The following is a 25,591-nucleotide window of genomic DNA, read 5'->3' on the forward strand; positions in this document are numbered from 1 at the left end:
CTAAGGATAAAGAAAAATGTTTCTAGTATACCAGAAATACTAGATGAATTTAGAAATCACTTTCACAAAATTAACCATAATAACATTAACATGGAACCTAAAGATAAAATAAAGGAGTTTATAACCACAAACATGAATAAAAAGCTTAATAAACAACAGAGTAAACTATTGGACAAAAGTATTTCATATACAGAGGTTATCACACAAATAAATAAGCTTAAATCAAACAAAGCACCGGGTAATGATGGTATTATACCAGAGATATATAAAATCCTTTCTAAAAGTACATATTCATTAATACATAAGGTTTTTATTTTGGCCCAAACTGAGTTAATAAACCCCCCATCTTGGCAATATACATTTATTTCGCCAATTTTAAAACCTAATAAAGATCCAACTAGATGTTCTTCATATCGGCCCATCTCATTACTTAATGTTGATTATAAAATGTTTATGAGTATCTTTGCTGATAGATTGAAGACAATCATTCCTGGCATTATAGATATAGATCAGACAGGCTTCATTGTAAATAGAAATACTTTTGATAATATAAGAAGAACTTTAACATTAATAGATTTTGCAAATAGGAAAAAGAAAGATTTAACACTTATTAGTCTTGATATAAGTGCAGCATTTGATTCAGTAAGTTGGGACTATCTGTTTACCTTAATGAAATGCACAAACTTCTCAGATGCATTTGTAAATCTAATTGAGCATTTATACAAAGGAACGTTGGCTTATATTAAGGTAGGAACATATGTGTCACAAAAAATACCCATTCTTAAAGGTACAAAACAAGGATGTCCACTTTCTCCACTATTATTCACTTTAGTAATGGAGCCCTGGGCTAATTTGATCAGAAACAGTACTGACATAGAGGGTTTTGAAATAGATAAAAATACAACATCCAAAATTCAACTTTTTGCAGATGATGTTCTAATTACATCAGCAGGATCTAATTCTTCTATGCAGTCTCTATTTGATAACATGATGAATTTTAAAAGTATTTCTGGTTTAATATTCAATGAAGAAAAAACTAAAATACTACCTATATATACACGAAAAAATATTCTCATCAGTGATTTTACTAAATATGTACCCAATTCAGGTCAGATAACTTATTTAGGTATAATACTATCTAAAGATATTAAATCTATTATATATAATAATTATAATACCTGTTTTCTTAATATACAAAATCTTTTAATACCTGGAATAATATGTTTTTACTATGGAGGAGAGACTTACAATTATTAAAATGATAATATTCCCCAAGATTTTATACTTAATACAATCAATAATACTTCCACCTACAAAAATAATTATCAAGAAACTGAATACACTAATGTTAAATTTCCTATGGGCACCTAATAGACCTAGGATTGCATTAAAGAAACATACTAATAGCTGGTCTCAAGGGGGTATTTCTTTTCCAGACTTTAATTTATATACTATCTCTTCTATTGTAAAAGTTATTACTTTATTAATAGATCAGTCATATGTCGCAAAATGGAAAGATTATTGGGAGCTAATTAGTATGCACTTCATGAAAATCTCCTTAACACATAAAAATATGATTGTAAATAACTCAATGTTATGGTTACTAAAGGAATTTTGTACTTCACCTATTACACCTAAACATATGGTTTGTTACCCATTAAATATTATTATTAGTTATCGTAACTTTATATTCATGCACCCTAAGTATATGGAATGGAATTTTATTGTATTCCCTATAATGTATACTCAGGGTATGCTTTTGTCATCTACTTCTGAAGGAACTCATTTAGCTATAGATAATGATCTAAAGTACTGGTATCAGTTGATATCTGATAATAAAGTTAAAAATCTAGATTTTTTAAAACAAGAATTTGATCTAAGAGAAACTTGCTGGTTAGAGGTTCAGACCTTTAGACAACATCTCATTAATAAAATAGATCTAATGTCTATAACAGTTAAAAAATCTATTCCAACACTGATTGGTTACTTGATATTAAATTTACAACATAAAGTTTCTGATAAAGGTAAACTTTCATACATACATAAAATTATCAGACAAGAAACTTTTTACAGTGTAGATTCATACTGGAATTATTTCACTTCTATTAATGGGGACCCACCAAATCAACAAGATAAACAATATATATTGGAATCTGCTTATAGAACTACATCTTCCATTGTCTGGAGACTTTATACATGGAAATTTTTACATAGATCTTTTTATACACCTTTGATGATGAATAAAATAAATAATAAAGATAATTTATGTAAGAGATGTAATGTAGAAATTAATGCTGACTGGGCTCATATGTTTTATGACTGTATAAAATTGAAAGAATACTGGAAGTCAATTAATGAATTTTTGCAGGCTCTTTTACAGATAATTTCATTATTTCTAAATCTCTTATATTATTTAACACACCTGTACCTCAAAGTGTTAAAAGGTCAAGCTTCCCTTGTTATGGTCTATTCTAGCAGTGGCTAGGAAAATAATAACTAGAAATTGGATTTCAGATACACCTCCTTCGTTCAATGAATTTAAAAATGTTATGAATATAGTGTGCCATATGGAAATAAACACAATTAGGACAAGAACAAATAGAAAAACATCTTATTATATTGTATGGGATAATTTACAAAATTTGTTAAAAAAAATTTAATTTCAATAGCATGGTATTTTAGTTTAATTAATTGATCTGATTGTAGTGGATGTCTTTGTAAATACTTTAGTTGTCTTGTTGAATGTTATAATAATACCTATTTTTAATTACTTGTATAAAATTGTTATGATATTTGTCTTATATGTTAAAACAATAAACCTGTTTTAAAAAAAAATAAAAACAACCTTAATAAAATGGAAAACTCCTACAATAACATAGCCAGATTTGCTACAGGAAACCCTTTCAGAACCCACCACTGTTATAATCTAAAGCTGCTAGGATTGCTTGAACTACAAAATCAGCTTAGATTCCACCAACTGACCATTGCCCATAAGACCCTTTACCAACCTACCAATACTCCTGTACTATCAACCCTCATCATCCCCATACCAATCTGAAGACCCTACGATCATCACATAGACTTCTTGTAGATATTTCTAAATCAAATAACAGGGCTGGGGACTCTCTCTTCTCTAATACTGTTGGAAAATCCTGGAACCTTCTTCCCAGTAAACTTTCCTCACTTCCCTTTGTATCACTTTTCAAAAGGAAACTAAAACTCTTCCTCAGAACACACTGGTTGTGCCCCTGTACTAAACCTGACTAAGCAACTAGCTCTTCTAACTTGGTTTGGCCTACCCTCCTCTTCTCATTAATCAAGTTCTATTTCCTTAATAACAACAAACCTTGTCCTTCTAGATACTATTACTTACATCTTCTGGAAACTCATTATTGTGACTACTTTTTTTACTAATATATTTTATATAATCAGCTGCCTTCTTTGTTCTATATTATGAATTGAACCTGCATTTTGTAATGCACCTGCATTTTTTTTGCACTATGTTATGAATGTCTGACTATTTTGATTATCTATGTACTGTACCTGCAATGTGCGTTGTTTACATTAATTTTTGTGTATATGATTTTGTTTTTGTTTTCTCGCAGCTTATCTCCCTGGGCCTCAACTGAAAATGGACATATATCCAGTTAGACTAGTCCGGTCAACAAATGTAAAATAAATAAAATAAAAAATAATGATTAATAATTTCTGTAGACAGAGTATGCTACTAATATTAGAAAGTTTATGACTTACTTAATAAAGGATGTACAGAATACATATGCTACAGCTCTGACAGCATGTCTGTACACATCATGTAACTGCATATGCCACGGCTCTTACAGCATGTCTGCACTCACCATGTGACTGCATATGCCACGGCTCTTACAGCATGTCTGCACTCACCGTGTGATGGGTGCTGAATGAGCAGGACTGAATGACAGTGCCAACGTCAGCTGTGTCAGCACAACTGGTGAGAGTACTTATGGCACAAGAGTATTATGTGATAGGGAGAAAAGGCAAAGGTTATTCTAGTGAGACACTCTGTATTTCAATTCTGTGTTGACTTTCGGGTAATTCTGGTGTCATTTTTCTTTAAAAGTTTATAAAATGATGTCATAGGTACATTCATTGCACTAAAGAAATACTTTTCCTTGAAGTGTTTTCAGGCTGAATGACTGTTTCTTATGATTTTTAAAATTTAAAATAAAGCATGAGGGCACCATGCTGGCATTACCATTTAGTACTGTGTTACTTAGCATTAGAGCTTAGTGGATTAGGTTGCACATCAGTAGAGTAGATATAAGTATCATACATGTCCTTTCTGACAACTTCTGTAAATATTAAGATCATATCTTTGTTGCATGTTGGCATATCAGAACAAAAAGCAATACCCACTCCTCAAAAAACTGATATAATCTGATAATATAAATGCTGCTGCAAAATATATAGTTTTGGCAAATGCTGACATACATATAGAAATTTGATATGCTTTCAATTCTATCTTCAATGTTATCAGCTCTTGTCATATGAAATGTGGATGAACATCTAAACATCTCATCCTAAATTTTATAACAGACTCATAGGATGATACTAGGCTATTGAACTGGAGATCCTTATAAGCCTAGCCAAGAATTTGGCCTATGTTCCCTCAAAGTCAGAACCGGTTTCCCCTGTCCAGCAGAGATCCCAGATCCCAGGGATGTATTTTCTGGTTCTCATCCAGTCATCCAGCTTCCTCTTAAAGATGGCTAGGGAGGTACTCTACTTAACATGAAGAGGGAATCTATTACACATATGGGGGAGTCTTTAGGACACATATCTATCCCACCATCAAGTTCTATTAATGTCACATACCTGGTTAAGGCCTTGCGTGTGGGTTGTGCGAGTTGCACCCGACTTATGGATATGCAGAAACTCCATCAAGGCTGGGTCTGACATCAGGAAACCTTTAGAAGATATTGGCATTTGTAGAAAGGTACATATTAAAGGCAAAATATGTATTAGAACTTGAAAAGAATAAACCCGTTCCAGAACAATGACATTAAACAAAAGCTTTGCATTCATTTTTTTAACTTAACACATACACATGCTATCAGATGCATGACTATATGGTACTCTTTTCACATAAGGCATAAAATACTGTATTTCCTTATAAAAGAGAGGTATTTGGTCTTTTTAATGTTGTATTATAATACAATAATTTTAAAATTATATGTTTTCAGGTGCCCATTGAAATTCTTAGAATGATAACTCTAATCCTTAGAACTGCAGCTCTGAAAGTGCAAATAGTGAGAATACATACTTTTCACAGGCTGTGGTAGCTCAGAGTTTTATCTTACTCCAAGATGCAGTTATCTGAAAGTTAATATATAAAGATAGTAGGGTATTGATTGTAGCTGGCTATACTGGAGGTGCAAGGTTTGAAACCTACTCCCTGCAAAATCTGTCTTAAAGCTAACAGTGACTTTTGGAATTCATTTTATTTAAATCATGGTTCATTTTTTTCTCCAACTGTTGGAATTTGCAAAATTGGGTCTTTCACTTCTGTTAGGGAAACTATTTTTTTAGTATTCCATTCATAGCTGTTCTTTGGCCTTACAAGCTAGAAGAAAAGTTTAAGCAAATTTTATTGATGTGTTTCAGTTTAATTCCGTGAAAATTTCATGAGATTATGCAAAACAGCTAGCTATTTATTTTTTAATGACTCACTAGACACAAATGCTTATTTACTGCTGTGAAGCAGGAGCAGAGTTTGGGCACAGTAGGCAAAGTGAGCATCATTAACAGCTCATAAACTTGAACTTCTGCTCCAGACTGTCAGCTCTTGTAAACAGCCAACACAAATATCACAGAAGAGTCAGTGATGTAGGTTCATCCTTCTTGAACAAAAGTCAGCAGTAAAGGAATTAAGAGGTCTTATAGGGCAGTTTCACAAAACTAAATTGTGATCTTTCTGTCAGGGATACATAATTTAGCAGTAATAAATAATAGCATGAATGTAGTTTTTACTAGCATCATTGATTATGATTGTCCAGACTTTCAAAATAATGTAAAGCTGTGGCAATGTCTGTACAAAATGAAAGAAATGTAATGGTATCTATATGGAAAGTAATAGTTAGGTAGTGATGGGCAAATTAAGAGAGACAGAAGCAGAATCTTAATAGATTCGTAGATATTCGAAGTTCACTTTATATTCTTACTCTTTACATCTTGCTAGTATCCTGTCTCCTGCTATACCGCCTCTCTCTGGGAGGTCCACACCAGTTAATCCCTGACAACTATTGTCACATGATAGTCAAAAGAGAGGGAGTTATCAACCCAAGTCCCTAGATCCCTGACCACTTTTTTGCTTTGTAGTGGTGTGTTGTCTATATAGTAAAATGAAGTGAGGTTTGTAGCAAAAGTGATGACGCTACACTTTTTATCAAGTAATAAGAGTTCATTTTTAGAACACAAGAATTTATTAGTGAGAGTTCATTCTGAATCATTTGAGTGTCAGAGGGTGACTTAACAAAACAACTTCAGACTGCAGTTGTCTGCAGAGTTTCTTAATCAGCTTGTGTCACTCGCTGTTTGGAGATCTGAAAAGTAAATTACAAAAAAGAGTGTTCCCAGCACTGAACCCTGAGGGGCACCACTGGTGACTCATTTTCTGACAAAGCACCTGCAGCTCACACAGTGTGGGTTCTGTCCTTCATCCTGTTTGCTTTCCATCTTACCAGATATGGGTTGATTTTTAGAGCATTTACCTTCAGTATAATGCCACTTGGTGAATGGTGACAAAGGCCTCAGCCAGGTCAAGATGTTCTCTGTGTTCTGCACGGCCATCATTTACAGCCTCTGTAACCCTTATGAAGAAGTTTCCCAGATTCACTAACCAGGATCCACCCTTCATAATGCTACACTGCACGAGGTAAGTAAGCAATAATGTCCAACAGGGTGTGTGTTAATGAGTAATTAATGCCCGCCCTGGGGTGTTATGAGGCCTGACGCTGCAGGAGGAGGGCCTCTGCAGCCTTTGGAAGGGCATTAATTACACATTAACACACACCCTGGGGGGTATTATTGCACTTGGAGAAGAGGCTCACTGTAAAATTGCTGTTTTTTACTTATTAGTACTATATATTTTTTTATATTTTTGATGTAAAATAGTCCCTTCACTTAATGTTTCAAACTTTCTGTAGTATAAGTTAATGGTATTGGAGGAAGCATTTTACATCAAAAATATTTAAAAAATAATATAGTACTTAAAAAAAGAAAAAAAGTGAAATACAACAATTTTACAGACAGCCCATTCTCTGTCCCTCATACACAGCTTTCATACATTCATTCACTCACACAGTCTCTCTCACACACACACACACACACACACACACACACACACACACACACACACACACACACACGCACACACACACGTACACACACACTCTCTTCTCTGCTTTCATACATGCACTCTCACAGAAGATTGCTCTCACTCTCTCAATGTCTCACACACATAGTCACTCCTGCTTTCATGCACGCATTCACTCACACAAGTAGATAGCAACATAAACACATACGCACCATTATCTCTCTCGCTCTCTTACTTTCATATAAGCATACACTCACACACACACACACACACACACACACACACACACACACACACACACACACACACACACACACGCACACACACGCACACACACACACACACACACACACACACACACACACACACACACTTTTTATTTTACACTTGCTAAACAGCAGAAGCTCTGCTTAGCAAGTGTAAAATAGTAGCTCAACCAATCTCACACACACATACAGTTTCATAAACAAACACATGCACACTTTTTTTATTTGTTTATTTTACACTCACTAAACAGCAAAAGCACTGCTTATTGAGCATAAAATAATGGCGGATGTTCCCTTTTCTTTGTCCGAGCTCCACAGCAGCTTGATAAACTGCTGTGAAGTGGCAGGCTCGTTTTTCAATGGGCATTACATGTACATTAATACCATGCTAGAGAATGCTGGTTCTCCAATCAGGGTACTGATGTACAGTAATCCCATTACTTGTACATTAATACGCTGCTGGAGAACGTTCATTCTCCAGTCAGGGTACTGATCTACAGTAAGCCCATTACTTGTACATTAATACCCTGCTGGGGAACGTTCATTCTCCAGTCAAGGTACTGATGTAGAGTAATCCCATTACGTGTACATTAATACCCAGCTGGAGAATGTTCATTCTCCAATCAGGGTACTGATGTACAGTGATCCCATTACTTGTACATTAATATGCTGCTGGAGAATGCTCATTCTCCAATCAGGGTACTGATGTACATTAATCCCATTACTTGTACATTAATACCCTGCTGGAGAATGTTCATTCTCCAATCACGGTACTGATGTACAGTAATCCCATTACTTGTACATTAATACACTGCTGGAGAACGTTCATTCTCCAATCAGGGTACTGATGTACAGTAATCCCATTACTTGTACAGTAATACCCTGCTGGAGAACCCTCATTCTCCAATCAGGGTATTGATGTACAGTAATCCCATTACTTGTACATTAATACACTGCTGGAAAATGTTCATTCTCCAATCAGGGTACTGATGTACAGTAATCCCATTACTTGTACATTAATACTCTGCTGGAGAATGTTCATTCTCCAATCAGGGTACTGATGTACAGTAATCCCATTACTTGTACAGTAATACCCAGATGGAGAATGTTCATTCTCCAATCAGGGTACTGATGTACAGTAATCCCATTACTTGTACATTAATACTCTGCTGGAGAACGTTCATTCTCCAATCAGGGTACTGATGTACAGTAAGCCCATTACTTGTACATTAATACGCTATTGGAGAATGTTCATTCTCCAATCAGGGTATTGATGTACAGTAAGCCCATTCTTTAATGACTAATAATATTCTTGATATCATAGTTTATCAGCTGTAATATGGTCCATGGATTTGTGGATGAGACTTGCAAGGTTGAGTGGTCTGTAGTTTACCTAGGTTGGTTGTAAGGCCACCTTTGTGGTGGGACATCACCATTGCAGTGCACCACTCATCAGGGAAAAAAAAAACTGTAGCTAAATTTAGGTTAAATAGTTTAAGGAGCAAGTGTGCAATGGTATATTTAACATTATTATTTAAGCAAGCAGGTATATTGTCAGATCCCATGGAAGAAGTATTTTTGGTAGTTCTTTCAGTAAGTGATGTTTAGAGATAATTGGAAGAGTTCAGGATTCAGATGTTGCAGGACTTTTGATGAAAGTTTAGGGGTGTAGTTGGAGTTACATTTGTTTGCAAGGATACTGGCAATGTATACTGGGTCTGAATAGTTGACATCATTATGAACAAGTTCATAAGTTCTGAGGAATGTAGGGTATTGTTTCTGAGTTTTGTAACATATCTAAACAAGGATTTATAATGTTTGGCTTCATATGTCAGCCCAAGTTCTGCTCCTTTAATGTTTTTGGCAGTGTTTTTCAGTTTATGTTCTAATGCGTTTAATATTATCCTTTAGAAGAGGGGTTTTGGCTCTAATGTAAAATTCATGAAGTTTATTTCTCTTCTTTGTTGTACAGTTTATTTATAGTGGTAGACCATCAGGGTAGTTTGTTTTTCAATGTCCCGCAATACTTAGGGATTGCTAGTTCTGTGCCATTTCCTTAAATTGATGTATAATTGCTTACTGAAGTTTGCTGTTATATCAAGGTCAGGGATTGTGTCGTAATAAGCAAATTTTTATATTTCATCATAGAGGAGTGGTTTGCTAGTCTGTAGTCCTTACTTTCAGTGGGATTTGCTGTATATTTTTTTGGGGGGAGGGGCATTTAAAGAAGCAGGTCCCATGTTTGTGGTCACACATGTCTTAGGAATGAGATACCAGAGAAATAGTGCAAGAGCCGTAGTTGTCAAGAACAGTGTGTCCTGTACTGGGTTTATTCACCAAATACTAAAGATAGCTTTTGTTTATCAAGTCTAGGACTTCTTGGGCATATCCTACATTAGAGGTAAAAGTGTCCCAATTTATTGAAGTGTAGTTACAGTCACCCAAAATAATAAAGAGTTGGCTAATAGGGAGATAATTTAAAACACTGAGGAATCTTAATGGGATTCTAAAATCACTAGGATACCTCAGAAGAGGTAAAATGTATGTAGTGGTCAGTACTTAAATACCAGTGTACCCACTAATGCTGGCCTAAAAGCCACAAAATATAACAAATTGCCTGTCATCTAACCCCATCATAATCACACAACAACAAGACAAGGCTTCAGCACACTATGGAAATGTCTTGACTCTTCATTATATGCATAGAAAACAACATCTAATTTGATTAACAAATGTCAAATAAATGAATAATACTGTTAAAGAGCTTAAATTATATGTATAAATCCTTAATTTGCATTGTATTTTACATGATGTTAAACTAGAGAGAAGGGATGTTCAATCCATCACTTCATCATACTCTACAAGTTTTTAAGACATTCATGAGAAAGAAAGCAGGGATCTTTTTTTTCCCAAATTTTTTTTTTTAATTTTCAAATATATTTGAATAAATTCCATACTGTTTATACATAACATTTTAAATAACTATGTACATTATTTAGATTAGCCTGACACTAACAGATCTTAATGTATACAGTTACTTTATAAACATGCCCAATCCATTATCAGAGTGTCTGATCAATTATTGTATAGTGTCAATCAACGATAAGACTTTTCTCCAAGGGTTGTTGATAAATGATTTTGGATAAATTCTAAGTTCTTTCATTTTAATTTCCAATAATGTTGTGGTCTTCAGTAGGCTGTAGAAGTCTTCCAAAGTTGGTATTGTTTGTATTCCATCTTCTTGTTATACCCTTCCCTGAGATTGCAAGTATAGTCCATACTAGATACATGTTTGACCTATTCAAATGAGGACCTTCGTTCACATTTAATAATACAAGAGCTTAAGTTAAATAAAATGATTCATTAAATAAAGCTTGTGCGGTAGTGGTGCTACGGTAGCATTGTCGCCTCACAGCAAGATGTTGTCCCGTTCGATTCTCAGCTAGAGCGTCTTCTGTGTGGAGGCATGCATGAATGGGCGTGCCTTCGTTGAAGGTTGTGCGTCAGGGCTGGTAACTCGGCACGTAAAAATCCACTACCAAACATTAGTGGACCAGAGTTCCGCTGTGGCGACCCCTAACTGGGATAAGTCGAAAGACACAACAGCATTAAATAAAGTTTGTAGAAAGATATTAGTACTATTCCAAAATGGCTTAATTTTAACACAAAGAAAATGTGGTTCCAATCTGCATTGTGTACTTGCTCACATCTCCAACATATTCCTTTTATGGAAGAACTAATTTTACTGAGTCTTTCTGGGGTTAAGAATGCTCTGTGCAAGCATTTCCAATTAAAAACTTTCCAGTATTGTGTAAAGAATGTATATTTTATCGATAATAAGATATTTGTTTTAATATCTTGTGTCCTTTTGTTATATATTTCCAATATGAGGTTTTGGGTGTTGTTTTATAGTTTATCAATATTTTGTAAAATTTTGAAATACTGTTTCCCATGTCAAAGTCATTATATATGATTTCATATATGTATTTCATAAATTTAGGTATTTATTTAAATGAAGAATTGTTAATTATTCTACTTAAATCTTATGAATATGACAGAATACTCTGTAAAGTTAGTCAGTCCTGTTGTGGAAGTTCGTATGTTATTACTTGTATATCTAAAACTTTTAGTTCTTTGATACATTGGACCCAACAAACAAATCATTTCTGTTCCCAGGAATTAATAATTTCTCTATATATTTTTTATGGAAAGTTCTTTGTGACTATAAATGGTGTTGAAAGATCAAGCCAGATTTTTAAATCTATATTTGCATTAATAATTTTCCCAAATGAGTCAATGTAATAATTAATCATACAAGTTTTAGTGATCTTAGTTATGTTATATTGATTACTAATACATATGTGCCATGGCAAATTTTTATCTGTTATTTGAAAATCAAATCAGGGATCTTTTGAGTGTTCAATTGCATAAAAAAATTTTCAATATCACTTGTTCTGAGAGGCAAGCTTTATCGGAACTTAAAAATACTCAAGGGCTCCAAATGACGAAATCTGACAAAGGCAGTGGAGTGGTACTTATTTTGCTGATTATGTTGATAGTATTTTGCTGGATTAGCAGATAGTGACCTTTATGAGCCTATTTGAGTTAATGAAATTAATTATTTATGCTAGCTTGACAATATTTTGTTGGATTTTTTATACAATGGGTAAATTAATGCTAAGCTTTTTGATTTCTTGCAAGTTGAATTTCCAAAGTTGGGGAGGCTTTTTGACATTCCAAAAAAACATAAGGTTATAGAAGAAGGGGGGGGTCCCTCTTTTAAACCCATTATTTCAGCAAGTGGAACCAAAACAGAATTTATTTCTACTTTTTTAGATTCAGTTATTAAACATTTGGTTCAAAAATCAAGGTTTTATCTGAGAGATTCTTGGGGATTATTGTATTTGCTGCAGCAATACACTTTCTCAGGACATAAGAAGTTTGTGTTCACTTTAGATGTGACTTCACTGTATTCTTGTAAACTGCAGGATGTAAGTTTGGAATTATTTTAAGAATTATTTAGCTAATTTGTGAATTTTGATGGTACTTTTGTTAGCACTTTGTTTACACTTGTCGATCTTGTTTTGGACAATAATTTCTTTGGATTTAATTGGGATTATTTTAAGCAGAAAAAAGAAGCAGCAATGGTTGCAAGGAGGGCACCTTCTTATGCTAATTTAGTGATGAGTTGGTGGGAATATGAATTCATTTGTTCATATGTACTACTTCACAAAGTAGCATTTTACAGGAAGTACATAAGAGGATTTATTTATTTGTTTGGGAGGGTGATTTTGAGGAAGTTGATATTTTCATTCATGACCTTAATGTCAGTACATCATTTTTAAACTTCACTAAAGAGTGTTTAGGGACTATGGTTAGTTTTTTAGATGTTGAGATCACTATGTATTTGTAATCCTTGCAACAAGGATCTTGATGAAGTTCCTGGTTCTGTGCCTAACTTTTATTACAAGAACTATGATCTTAAGAAGTTGTTTGAACATATACCTGTTGCTGATCCTGCTAATAAAAGGGGTATGTTTCATTGTAATCATAGGTTCATAGGTTCATAGAACAGTACTAGGCTAACTGCCCTTGTGAGCTATTTTAAGCCTAGCCAATTATCTCTTGTGAGACTCAAACCCTGCACCATGTGTTTGTAAGGCAAACACCTTAACTATTAGGCCACCCTCCCAACCCCTTTTTACAAAACAACCACTAAATGTTCCCAAAATGCAATCATGATCAAACCTCAAAAGCAAGTACTAGCACAGTCATCTTTAATTTTTGCAGACATACATCTTTGTTCAAAAAGTCATAGACTTATTAACAGCACCCCACAAATTTATTTATTGTCAGTGTAGGTTTATTAAGGAATATTAATGAAGGTGCAAATGTTGCCCTATGGCATAATGATTTGCAACTATGGGCTGAGGGTAGATTCACTTGTTATTCAGCATTTGTAGTTTATCTTGCTACTTGGAACTCCTGCCATAGCTTTTATGTAGGGGAAACCATTAGAAAATTGAAGACACATATTTCTGAGCATCCTATAGCTATTAAAATAAAGATGCTATGAATGTTTAGCTAAACATTGATTATATCGTATTGCTTTAGGAAGTTTTTATTTTTTGGTAGTAGATTTTGTTATTCCTAGCCCCATAGTGGTGATCTTAAAAATTATTTGGAAGTCAAAGAATTAAATTGGCAATTTTTTTTACAAGCCAATAAGGAGCCAGGTCTTAATGAAGCAATCAATATAAAATGTCTTTTAAACATGTGAGTAGTGTATGCTTTTGTACTAGAGTATTTTTTAGGGAGATTGTGCATATATTGTTAGCTTTTTATATGTCTATTACTTTAAAAATTTTGTTCAATTATTTGTCAGTCACATGATTAATTATGATATATAAAAATGGCTAATTTGTGCACTGTATTTTATTTTATGGGCTTGTTACTTCCTTTTTAGCCTCCAGTGTTTTATAGCTTGTGTTGCTGGTTTTCTTTTTTTGTAGTTTTTATTTTTAGTTTCAGTTCTTTAACATTGTGTTTGGCATAGAAAACAACCACTAAATGTTCCCAAAATGCAATTGTGATCAAACCTCAAAAGCAAGTACTAGCACAGTCATCTTTAATTTTTACATACATACGTCTTTGTTCAAAAAGTCATAGACTTTCTCATCCATGCAAAAAGAGAAACATAAAAGCCTCTATTAAATATTCTCCTCTAATTGGTCTGAATATAATGCCATATCCACATATTAGCAGCACCCCACAAATTTATTTATTGACATTTGTTTACCAGAAAAGTCTGACTGGCCACAGGTGCATTTTTTCAGCAGAGACACAGGGGAAAAAGCTATTTAGAATAAGAAAAATTATAATGCAGTTTCAGTGAATACATAGCATAAAAGTTAGTATAATAAAATCTGTATTGATATTCACAAATATTACATTTACCAATCGTGTACTGAGATCTTACATATATATAGAAAAATAGTGTATAAGAAAAGTAGGGTTAATTTTAAAAATACTATACAGTGAGGTATTATAGGAGATAAGCAAGTCTGAGTGTTAATAGAGAAGTAGTGATAGAATAGTAATTTGTTTGTGCTAATTAGAAGTAGGTATAGTAGGTTAAGAAGTACAATAATGTGAGGTATTAGAAGGGGATAGGCAAATTAAGTGATTTAGTGCTTTAAAGGGAGGCATAAGAAAGGTGATGAAGGGTGTTAGAGAGCTATGTCTCAGATAAGGAACAGGGACAAAGCCAGAAGGCAGAGAGGGAGTTTTTTAGTAATGGTTTGAAAAGATGAAGGTGTGCGATAAATCTGATTGATATATAAGAATTGTATTCCAAGATCTAGCTACACCATTGGAATACAGTGTGACCCCTGAAGCCCTTTGTGCTCTGTAGATGGTAAGCAGTTATTTATTATTTTACCAAAGGGGATTATTTGGAAGATAGTATTATAGTAGTGGTCTAATTGCTGGGCAGTTGGATGGGGTGAGGATGATTTTTTTGGGTTCAGGTGAGTTGAGTATAAGATGAGTTAGTATAACAGGAAGACAAAACCAGTTAAGTGTTTTAGTGCTGAATAGTGGTGGGTCCATTTAGGTTTGTTGCACGCAAATCTGACAACTTCATTACAGCACTGTTCATGTTTCAAACTAAATTAGGCTTGTAGGTTCATCATAACAGGTGCTCCATATAGGAGAGAGAGGTTAAGAGGTAAGTGGTAGATAGAGTTACCTTTGCATGATCTGTAAGGGATTTCTTTACTCTATGTAGGGTGCCTAGTTTTTGATGGGTTTTTTTGATGCTGTTGTGGACGTGTAAATCAAATTTAAGATGGTTGTCAGTTGTCATGCCAACTCATTTTATATGTGGGGTAACTTCAATCATATTATTTAAGGAAGAAATTTAAATTGTTGTTTTCATGGAAATGGGGTTTTGGAAAAAAGAAAATTGATCTTTTTTGTTATTTAGTAGCAGATAATTATCCTTTAGCCAACTTTCAGCAGAGTTAAAGACTGCTTGAGTAATTTTCTGAAGATGCATTTGGTTGTCAGAAATGCATATTAGGGAATAATTATCAGCGTTTTGCATGAGAGAAGCCTGTTGAGAGGATTTATGTAAAGTGTTAGTGAATATATTAAAGAATAGAGTGCCAAGAATAGAGTCCTATGGCACACCAGTATTGATAAGAAGGAAGGGAGAAAAAGTGGAGCTCCATTTAACAGATTCTGTTGGCTAAGTAGTGTTAAACCGTAGTAGTATAGATTGTGATAGCCAGAGGGAAGTCAGTTGGTGGATGATTTTTTGGTGACAGAGTAGATCAAAAGCTTTACAGAGATCAAGGAATACACGGGAAACATGTTTGCCTTTGTCTCTGGTTTTGTCAATAGTATCTTTGAAAGTTAATAAAGCCATGGTAGTGCTATGGGTGGGTCTAACACCATGCTGTGTAGGGGGGGTCAGAAGCTTTTCCTGAAGAATATGTTGAAGAAGTTGTTTGTGAATGCACTTCTCCAGAAGTTTTGACAAAGGGGATAATATGGGGATAGGTCAGAAATTGGTTATATTAGATGAGGTTCCTCTTTTTTGAAGGGTGATTATGAAGAACCTTTTTTCCATAGAGAAGGAACATAAGACTCCTTGACAGATCTGTTAATTAGAAGAGACATATGACAGGCTATGAAACTGTCAGCCAGCTGGAGGTATTCTACTGGGAAAATGTCTACTGAAGGAGAATAGAGTTTCAGTTTAAGAGGTAGCGATTTGATGTAGGAGGTTGGGATGGATTTTAATGTGAAATAGGAGGTGTTTGCTGTCTGAGAAGAGGGCATGTCAAGATTGCTGGGAGAAAAATCTTTAGTAAGTGCTTTAATGCTTTCTATAAAATGTGTGTTAAATGTAGCAGCTATTTCCGAGGGAATGCTGGATGTTCCAGGGTGGGGTATGTTATTTACAGAAGACCAGATTTTTTTTTTTAGGGTTGTAAGACTGATTTAGGTTTAGTACTGAAGTGGATTTTCTTGTCTGCAATAATCTTTCAGTAGGGTTATGTAGCTCTTTAAAGTGTTGTAGGTTTTGGGGAGATATTTAACTATTCCTTCTAAGCCCTCTCTCTTTCATACATTAGGTGCCTGCTTTGAGTGGATAACCAAGGAGTGTGGTTATTTTTTATTCTTTTTGTACTAGTTGGTATCAGACTACTGAGGGTTTTCAAGAAAAGTGAGTTAAATTTGTGTTCAGCTTCAAGTGGAACATATTTCAGGATGGATCAGTTAAAAGAGCTTTGATTATCAGAGTTGAAGTTAGTGAGGTTACAGAAAGTTCTAGGTAAGTGTTATTTGCCATGATGGGTACTGAGCCTGTTTACATACAAAGAGAACACTGAGGGAATCAGAGAGGGTGCCATTGGACACATACTTAATGGACACCAATATCCAGTCGAGAATTGACCCACTGTTTTTGAGATAGCTATAACATAAATGATGCTACCTTTTCCATATACCTCCAAGCTGCAAATGTTACCCCAAACAGCTATTCAGTCGGAAGATACCTTTCTACTGCAAAACAAGCTCATGTCCCAGATATCCAATACTTCACCACACACGGGGCAAAGCAAAAGTACCAAAATAAACAAACAAAAAATAAAAAAATGCACCACACTGGTAAACACAAAAAACGCTGCTTTATTCGGACACAATGGTATACGTGTCCCAGATATGATGGGACAAAAACACTGACATTTTCAGAGATTTTAAAACATACAACTGAGTTATATGCAATCACATTAATATTTGCATGTGTGTGTTGGGGGGCTGTGATTCAGCATATAATATCAGTCTTAATGGAAGGCTCATGCTTTTCAAATTCCTTTGAAATGATAAAAAGCACACCTTTGACTCACCAAGAGCCTAAAGACATCTAAGCTGAGCTACCCAAACAGATGACAGCCAGATAAATCATTGGTGGCAGATATACCACTTTAGAGAACAGGCGACCTGTAGAGTGCACCCTGACTGGAGAATTAACATTTTCCAGCAGGGTGTTAATCTACAGGTAATGCCTGCTGAAAAATGAGTCTGCTGCTTCATGACAGTATATCAAGCTGCTGTGGAGCTCAGACTGAAAATAACTCAATAGCCACCATTATTTTACACTCGCTAAGCAGTGCTTCTGCTGTTTAGCGAGTGTAAAATAAAAAAAAAAGGAAATAAAAAAAAAAAACTGTGTGTGAAAGCATGTGTGTATGTGAGTGAGAGTGAACTTGATCAAGCCATTATTTTACACTCGCTAAGCAGCCATTTTGTTTGGCGAGTGTAAAATGTAAATATAACAGAAAAGTGTGCATGTGAGTGTGTTTATATTTCTGTCTGCATATGAAGGTATGCCTGCTTGTGTGCATGCAATCAAGGTGCGAGGGAGAGAGAGTAAGACAGAGAGAGAGAAAGAGCGAAGAGTGGAAGGCATTGAGTAGTGGTAGCAGCAGCAGCAGTAAAGAGGTTTGCTTACCTCTTGACCTTTTAGTGCAAATATTTGGATAAAGCTTAAAAATGAAGGTTAACAAATGGTCAAAATAGGAGCATATTTTAAATACTTATAAAAAGCACAAAGCTGCTTGAATAATAAGATTTCTGTTAACATGCACTTTCTGAAGTGCAAGTGTGTGTGTGTGTGTGTGTGTGTGTGTGTGTGTGTGTGTGTGTGTATATATATATATATATATATATATATTGGGGTTTGGAGGGTGGCCTAAGGCTCAAAATGGCTCGCAAGGGCAGTTAGCTTAGTACTAACCTATGAACCTATATGAAAAATTTTAGGAGAAAGGGACTGGATGGGACCCCTGCATTTATGGGACTGCTGCATATCCGCAAGTCAAGCTCCACTCCAGTAACCTGGCACAAGCGACCTCAACCTGGTCTGTAACATCACTAGGATGGGTCACTGTCAGAATATCTAAACTGTGTTTTGGCGGACACAGTTTAGCGAAAGTGCATTTTATCGCTAAATGCGGTGTGGGAAATTAAAGAAAGCATGCAGTTTGCATGCACCGTTACTTGTAAATCAATATATAGTGTTGATTTACAATTAATGAAGTTATTGCTGACATAGTGGTACAGTGGGGATAAGGGAATATTCCCTTTTCCCCACTGTAGTGTGATCTCGGAGTGAGAATAATAAAGTAGGGGGGAGGGGGGTGCAGGGGGGCTTGCCCCCTGCATAACACTGTTTAATGTTATTTTCTTTTTTTTTTTATGTTGATTTCTTTAGCGAAAGTGCATAGTCAACAATATGCACTTTTGATAATATGCACTTTCGCTAAAGTGTAGTATTGGAAACACAATTCGATGGATTGTGTTTATGATAATACAACAGTAACCCTTGTTGGCAGGACAGATTTGTGTCCCAGAGACTCCCCCATCTATGGAATAGACTCCTTCTTCACATCAAGTAGAGTGCCTCATTATCACTTTTTAAGCATAACTTGGATAACTGGACTGAAAACAGAAACTGCACCCCAGGGATTCCACCTGTATCCCTGCTGGACAGGGGCTTTGGGTGCTGACTTGTCTAAACATGGGTTAAACTCTTGGCTAGGCTTATATGGGCCTCACGCCCAAAAGCCTAGTAACTTCCTATGATCCTAGAACTATCTTGACATTTGTTTAAAAATTATATATTTTGGATGTAAAATGCTTCCCTCATCACCATTTACATAAACTACAGCAACTTTGAAACATTAGACAGAGGAACTGTTTGACATCAAAAATATTTAAAGTAATAGAAAATAAATAAGTAAAAACTATTTTACAAACAGCTCATTCTCTAAGTGCAATAATGCCCTCCAGGGCCTGTGTTAATGTAGAAATAACACCCTTCGGAGATGTAGAGGCCCTCCATCTGTGGTGCCAGGCCTCAGAGCACCCATGGGTGGGGTGGTTATTTCCACAATAACGCACTCTCTGTTGGGCATTATTGCTTGCTTAGAAAACCCTTCTTAGTAGTTGTCTCAGCATCATTTTAGCAATAAAACGCAGAACTTTGCAGCTGCACAGTGCACCTTTCCATCTGCATAGCCATATTAGAAAATAAATTATATGTAACATATGAAGTTGGTTACAGGAATAAAGGTCCAGAAGTGGCTGTCTGACAACTACAAAGAAATAACAGGTGGATAAGTAATTAAGAAGATAAGGTTACAGCTAAGTAATGAATTCTTTGAATAACAGAGTGGTTATCTGAGTCAATCCTTCAAGTTATCCATCAACAGAAACTTTGTAAGATACTCAGTTATAATATTTTCCCCAGTTAATGTCTCACATTTAAAGAGTACATGTATCTTTAATGTCGAAAGACAACCTCTTTGCAGCCTGAGAAAAGGCTGGGAGGAAGAGGCTGCTGTTGTCACTCATTGGATTTTGGCTACAAGTAAATAAAAAGAAGCATATGTTTGCATGAAGTGGGCATGTATTATGTAGACCTAAACAAAAACTGTGCTGATACGGAAAGCTAAAAGGGCCACACCACAGATGCTGGGGCTGCAGGCTGGCTAGGACTGCTTTAAAGTAATATATTGCCTGTTAGGCTTTTTTATTTTATCAGTGAGGATAATTTCAGTTTACTAAACATTATGTTTAAAATATAGCCGGTTTAGCTTTTTTATTTTGCACTCAGGAAAGTTTCATATAAAGATCATTGCTTACTACTAATCGGCCGAAGGACACACACGTCAACTTTTGTTACAGATACTGAATTTAGTTGTTGACTTTTGAAACAATTTAGGTTTTAAGATGTGATAAACATTCGATGTATAAGTCATACAAGACTAAAACACACATGACAGAAATGCTGCTCAACATGCAAATACTGATGGCAACTGAATACATTGATGAGATCCACAGCTAAACAGGAAATATAAATACATGTTATAGCTTGGTTACAGATTTTCTTCCAACATCAGAAATTAAGGTGGATATTATAGAACTTGGGTGCAGATTTAAAACTTAATAGTTCACACTTTGATGGATTATATTGCTTTTCACATAAATGCAGTAATCATTTCAGTAGAATGTAGTAATTATAGTTCATAGTTTAGTACTAAGCTAACTGGCCTTGTGAGCCATTTTAAGCCTAGCCAATTATCTCTTGTGAGACTCAAACCCTGCAACTTCTGTTTGTAAGGCAAACACCTTAGCCATTAAGCCATGCTCCTAACCCTTATTTCAGGAGAACTCAAGACTAAGCCATTGTATAGAAAATACCTGTACAAATAAATGACTGTGCATGCTATTATTTTGATCCCTATGAGCACAGCATTATACTCCATGTATTTTCTCTTATTATTTCATCTCCCAGCTAACAGTCATTTTTAAATGTTTACAGGTTTCGATGCATTGTCTATCCATTCAGGCAGAAGCTGACGCTGAGGAAAGCGATTATCACCATTGCAGTTATCTGGGTCTTGGCGCTCATCATTATGTGTCCATCTGCTGTCACTTTGACTGTTAGCCGTGATAACTATCACTTCATGGTGGATGATTACAATAACTCTTTCCCACTTTACACATGCTGGGAGGCATGGCCTGACCAAGAAATGCGCAAGATTTATACGACTGTGCTATTCTCACATATCTACCTGGCTCCTCTCACACTTATTGTTATAATGTATGCACGAATTGCTTTCAAGCTCTTCAAATCTTCAGCACCAGTACGGGACTCCCAAGCAGAGGAGAATGACTACAGAAGGGTCTCAAAAAAGAAGATTAAAGTTATCAATATGTTGATCATAGTCGCACTGTTTTTTACTCTATCCTGGTTACCACTGTGGACTTTAATGCTACTGACTGATTATGGAAATCTTACAGAAGCTCAGCTAAATCTTATAACCATCTACATATTTCCCTTTGCCCACTGGTTAGCTTTCTTTAACAGCAGCATAAATCCCATAGTTTATGGGTATTTCAATGAGAATTTCCGTAGAGGATTCCAAGAAGCTTTTAAGGTACAGCTGTGCTCTATGGAGATGGAGCACAGAGAGACCTATTCAGAACAGCGTAACAGCAGACTGATGTTTGGGAATCGCAACAGAATTTTTGTAGAGGTGGATGGCAGCGAGTCTGGGCAGAGCTGTGAAAAACAATCTGGTTTGTTCACCTTGCGGAGTGGTAGAGTCGCACATCATGGTCTTACTGTAGAGGATCTTGATAAGACTTCTTCTCATGATGGTATTACCATGCCTGCTTGGAATATCGAATAAGGATAAACAGAAAATGGATTTCACAACTGCAGTCAGACTGATACTTCAAAAGGAATGTTTGTGTTCATTGTGTTTACTGTTCTGTACCAAATGTTATCTTTTCAAAAAAAAAAAAAAAACAGTTACCAGTATAACCTGAAAATGGTATACCTATTTGCATACCTGGCACACAAAAAAATGCTTTGGCAAATTTTCGTTTTTTAATAATGTGCAATATTTTCTGAGGACAGCAATGTCTTAAATTTTGGAACTGGCTATTACATGCCAGTATGCTCTGTCAACCATACAGAAAAGCATGTGATTTTTTGAAGCATAACATAGCTTACAGGGGTGTTTGCAGGTATTAAAACTAAATTTTTTCGCACAGTTCATTACTTTCCCTTCTGTATAGATGAACACAGACTGGCAAATTGCCTACCCACTGTGACTATTTTCTATAACTGTGACTGTGTTAATGATTTAGAGGTATATGTTATATTTTACAGTAATAAACTTGATAAGGAAGGCCATGCCAGTTGGTAAAATCACACAAGGTTGAATAACAAAACATTGAGGTCAAATTATTGGTCATTTAGCTGACAGCTCTTTTTTTTTTTTAGGGGTTTCAAGGCTATTTTAGACTAATGACCATGCACACCTTGCCAATACCCACCCTCAGCCTTCACTGAATTTTTCAAGTAGGGGGAGGCCAGTTTGTCCCTGTGTAAATTTGAGAGTACCCATCTAGTAATCTAGGTTTAACCTGCAAAGGAAGTTACTTCCAGTTAATGGGGAGGCAGATGGTGAGGACTATCTCTCCACTGCGTCCTATTTATTTGCTGATGAAGTTTCCAGGTCTCTGCTTTTAGTGCTACCTGTTTGAGTTACTGAGATGTCACAGGTTGATGACCACCTGATTTCTAATGACTTGTTAAGACAGGTATTGGTCATCCCTCAGGAGTCTATAAGCCATAGACTATAGGGACAGGGCTTCCACCCTCTTCTGTAAACTAAGGTCTGTAAGGCTTGAGATCTTTTTCATTAGGAACCTCTGGAGATTTTCAGATGTGTTAATATTCCAAGTGAGGTACATCTGAAAGGGAACATTGTACTTTATAATGGGGCTTATCAGTGTTAAATATGGAGAAAGATAGCATCTTGGGATGCAAATGAAACATCTTTGGTTATTAGCTGTGATAAGTAGAAGGATTTCTTGACTACAGTTGCCACATGATAGTCAAAAGAAAGTGAACAGCTGACCCAAGTCCCAAGGTCCCAAACTAGCTTTTGTTTAGTACGAGACTTACATACACTGTAAATTGTGGGTAATGGCTGCTTTCCAAACAAAACAATTCTATACTTTTAACATTGTTTAATGCAATTATATGTATAGCATGCATTAACATGGGTAAGCTCTTTCAGAATGGTGCAGATATCTGAGGGGGTTTTGACAATTACAGCCAATTTGCAGTCATATTCATATTTGATTAACCAGACATCCTGGTTATCAGTTTTGAGATCAAAATGCCAGTAAGGACAGGATCCAGTACAGACCTGTGGTTACCTTATCACTACCTGAAGAGGCATCTACCACTAGAATTATGCAGGTTTAGTCATTCAGTAAGGAGGATATCCAATTCTGGCATGAGATATGGTATTGAATGGTGTGGCCAGATCAAGATAAATTGAATGAACAGCATGGCCATTGCCAACAGCTTTGTGACTCTCAAAGAAGTTAAGACTTAGAAGGCATGATCTTCCCTTGAAAAAGCAACATTTTTACAGGGTCAAATCTAATGAAATTCTTGATATCATAATTGAGACAGGTTATGCTGGGATCCATAGCTTTACAAATCAGACTTGTACGGCTGATCAGTCTGTAATTTCCAGAATCCATGGTAGGACTAGTCTTTTGGGCAGCATCAACAAAGTATTGTGCCAGGATTTGGGAAACATAACTTGCTGATGAGCGTATGTTAAACAATTTAAGAAGAGGTTTGGCGAGTGCATATCTAACACAGTTTTATTAAGCATCCAATGTTCAATATGCAATATTCTTAGCTTCATACTCTGGGCCTGACAGACCTTCAAGGAACCTGCCTCCTATCTACATGGTATCAAACTCTTTCACCCAAATACTTATATAATGCTTGTTTAAATGAATGGATTAATGAATGAATGAATGAATGAATGAATGAATGAATGGAGTTGTGGCTGTTTTTCTAATTCTAAGAGGCAAAGAGTTCCACCAGCAACCAGCTATAAAATGAAAAAAAAAATTGCCCAAGAGCCCTGTTTTATATTTATCAATTGCAATTTCCATCATATGATCCCTATTCCTAGTTCCTCTCTGATGGCAATTTCTGGTTATACCCACACGAACCCATAAGCTTTCAGACTTAAAACAACTGTACATAAAAATTAAATTTCTGCTAAACAGCTGATATCTTATACAGAAAAAGGAAGTCTCCCTAAGTCTGTCTTTGTAAGTCTTTCCCCCTCAAACCTTTTATTTGTCGGGCAAAAAAATCTCTGTATCATTTCCACTCTTGCTATCTGTAATGAGTTAAACATACAAACATTTCCTGCATATTCTATCACAGGTCTTATAAAAGCTTTACATAATGGCAACAAAACTTCCCCATCTCTACATACAAAGGTTCTCAATATATTCCTAACTTCTAAATAGCATTTCTAATATCCATTAGATGCAAATGAAAATTAAAGTCACCATCAACTTTTATACCCAAATCCTTAATATTACTCGCTACGTCCAATGTATTATTATTCGATGTATAAGAATAACACCTACTATTTCTACCAAAATGAAGAACACAAGTCTTCTTTATATTGACCTCCATGTTGTCGACAGATGCCCATTTATACATTTCATCTAAATATCCTTGAACTGTACTCTGATTTTCATTATAACTGACCCTATCTAAACCCAAATTCCTTTTTATATTCGAAAGATATCATAAAGAGTCTAAATAATAATTGTGCCAGGACAGAACCCTGTGGAACCCCAGAAAAAAATTGGGGAATAAAGTACACCTAAAATATACCCTACTAGTTCTCAAACACAACCAGTTCTCTACCCACCTTATCACATAGTGATTCACCTTCAGTTGCAACATTTGAAATATTACTTTACCATTAGAGATGGCATCAAATGCCTTAGCCATATCTAAATAAATTACATCCACAGGCAGTCCATTATCCAGTGGTTTCTGTGTAATCAAGGAGCGTCAATCCTCACCACTAATACCAGTGAGGGTCATCCACATTGGGAAGTATAACAAATGCACACACTGTACAGTACAATTTCCCTTAAGAGCACACAGAGATCACAGTCAGTCTGGGGCTGGTTTCTCCCTTTCTCTCCAAATCCCCAACAAGACTCCCCACTGGCACAGCTATAGGGTCCAGATCTTAGCCTAGTGGGCAAGCTGAATCCTTCAACACCATCTCTGTCCAACCAGTGCTTCGTGTCCCTGCCCAAGTAGCTGACACACACACTTTGAGATAAGAGTTATATACAACCACACAGACACTCCTGGGGAAGGATGGCACAGATTCTTCAGCTGTGCCCCCTTTCTGCCGAGACTATACGGTAGTACTAACTGCCACCACCCACTAATATCAGCTACTAAGAAGGCCCTTAACAAACGGTGTCCAATTATTACTGTGCAATATTATTCTGCAAATGGTAAGTGCAACTG

The 25,591-nt window shown here is 35.7% G+C and overlaps 1 protein-coding gene across 1 annotated transcript in view; it reads left to right on the forward strand.

Moving 5' to 3' along the window:
• The window catches only part of NPFFR1 (neuropeptide FF receptor 1), a 266,198-nt gene extending 243,937 nt beyond the window's left edge, over positions 1-22,261 (forward strand). The window contains exon 3 of the mRNA XM_044056894.1: positions 21,017-22,261. Coding sequence (XP_043912829.1) covers positions 21,017-21,890 — 874 coding nt within the window. The 3' untranslated portion in view covers positions 21,891-22,261. The remainder of the gene's footprint in view (positions 1-21,016) is intronic.
• The last annotated feature ends 3,330 nt before the right edge of the window (positions 22,262-25,591 follow it).

Source organism: Protopterus annectens, chromosome 14.part0, assembly GCF_019279795.1.
Source record: "Protopterus annectens isolate FY-2018-M chromosome 14.part0, PAN1.0, whole genome shotgun sequence".
Classification (NCBI taxonomy): Eukaryota; Metazoa; Chordata; order Ceratodontiformes; family Protopteridae; genus Protopterus; species Protopterus annectens.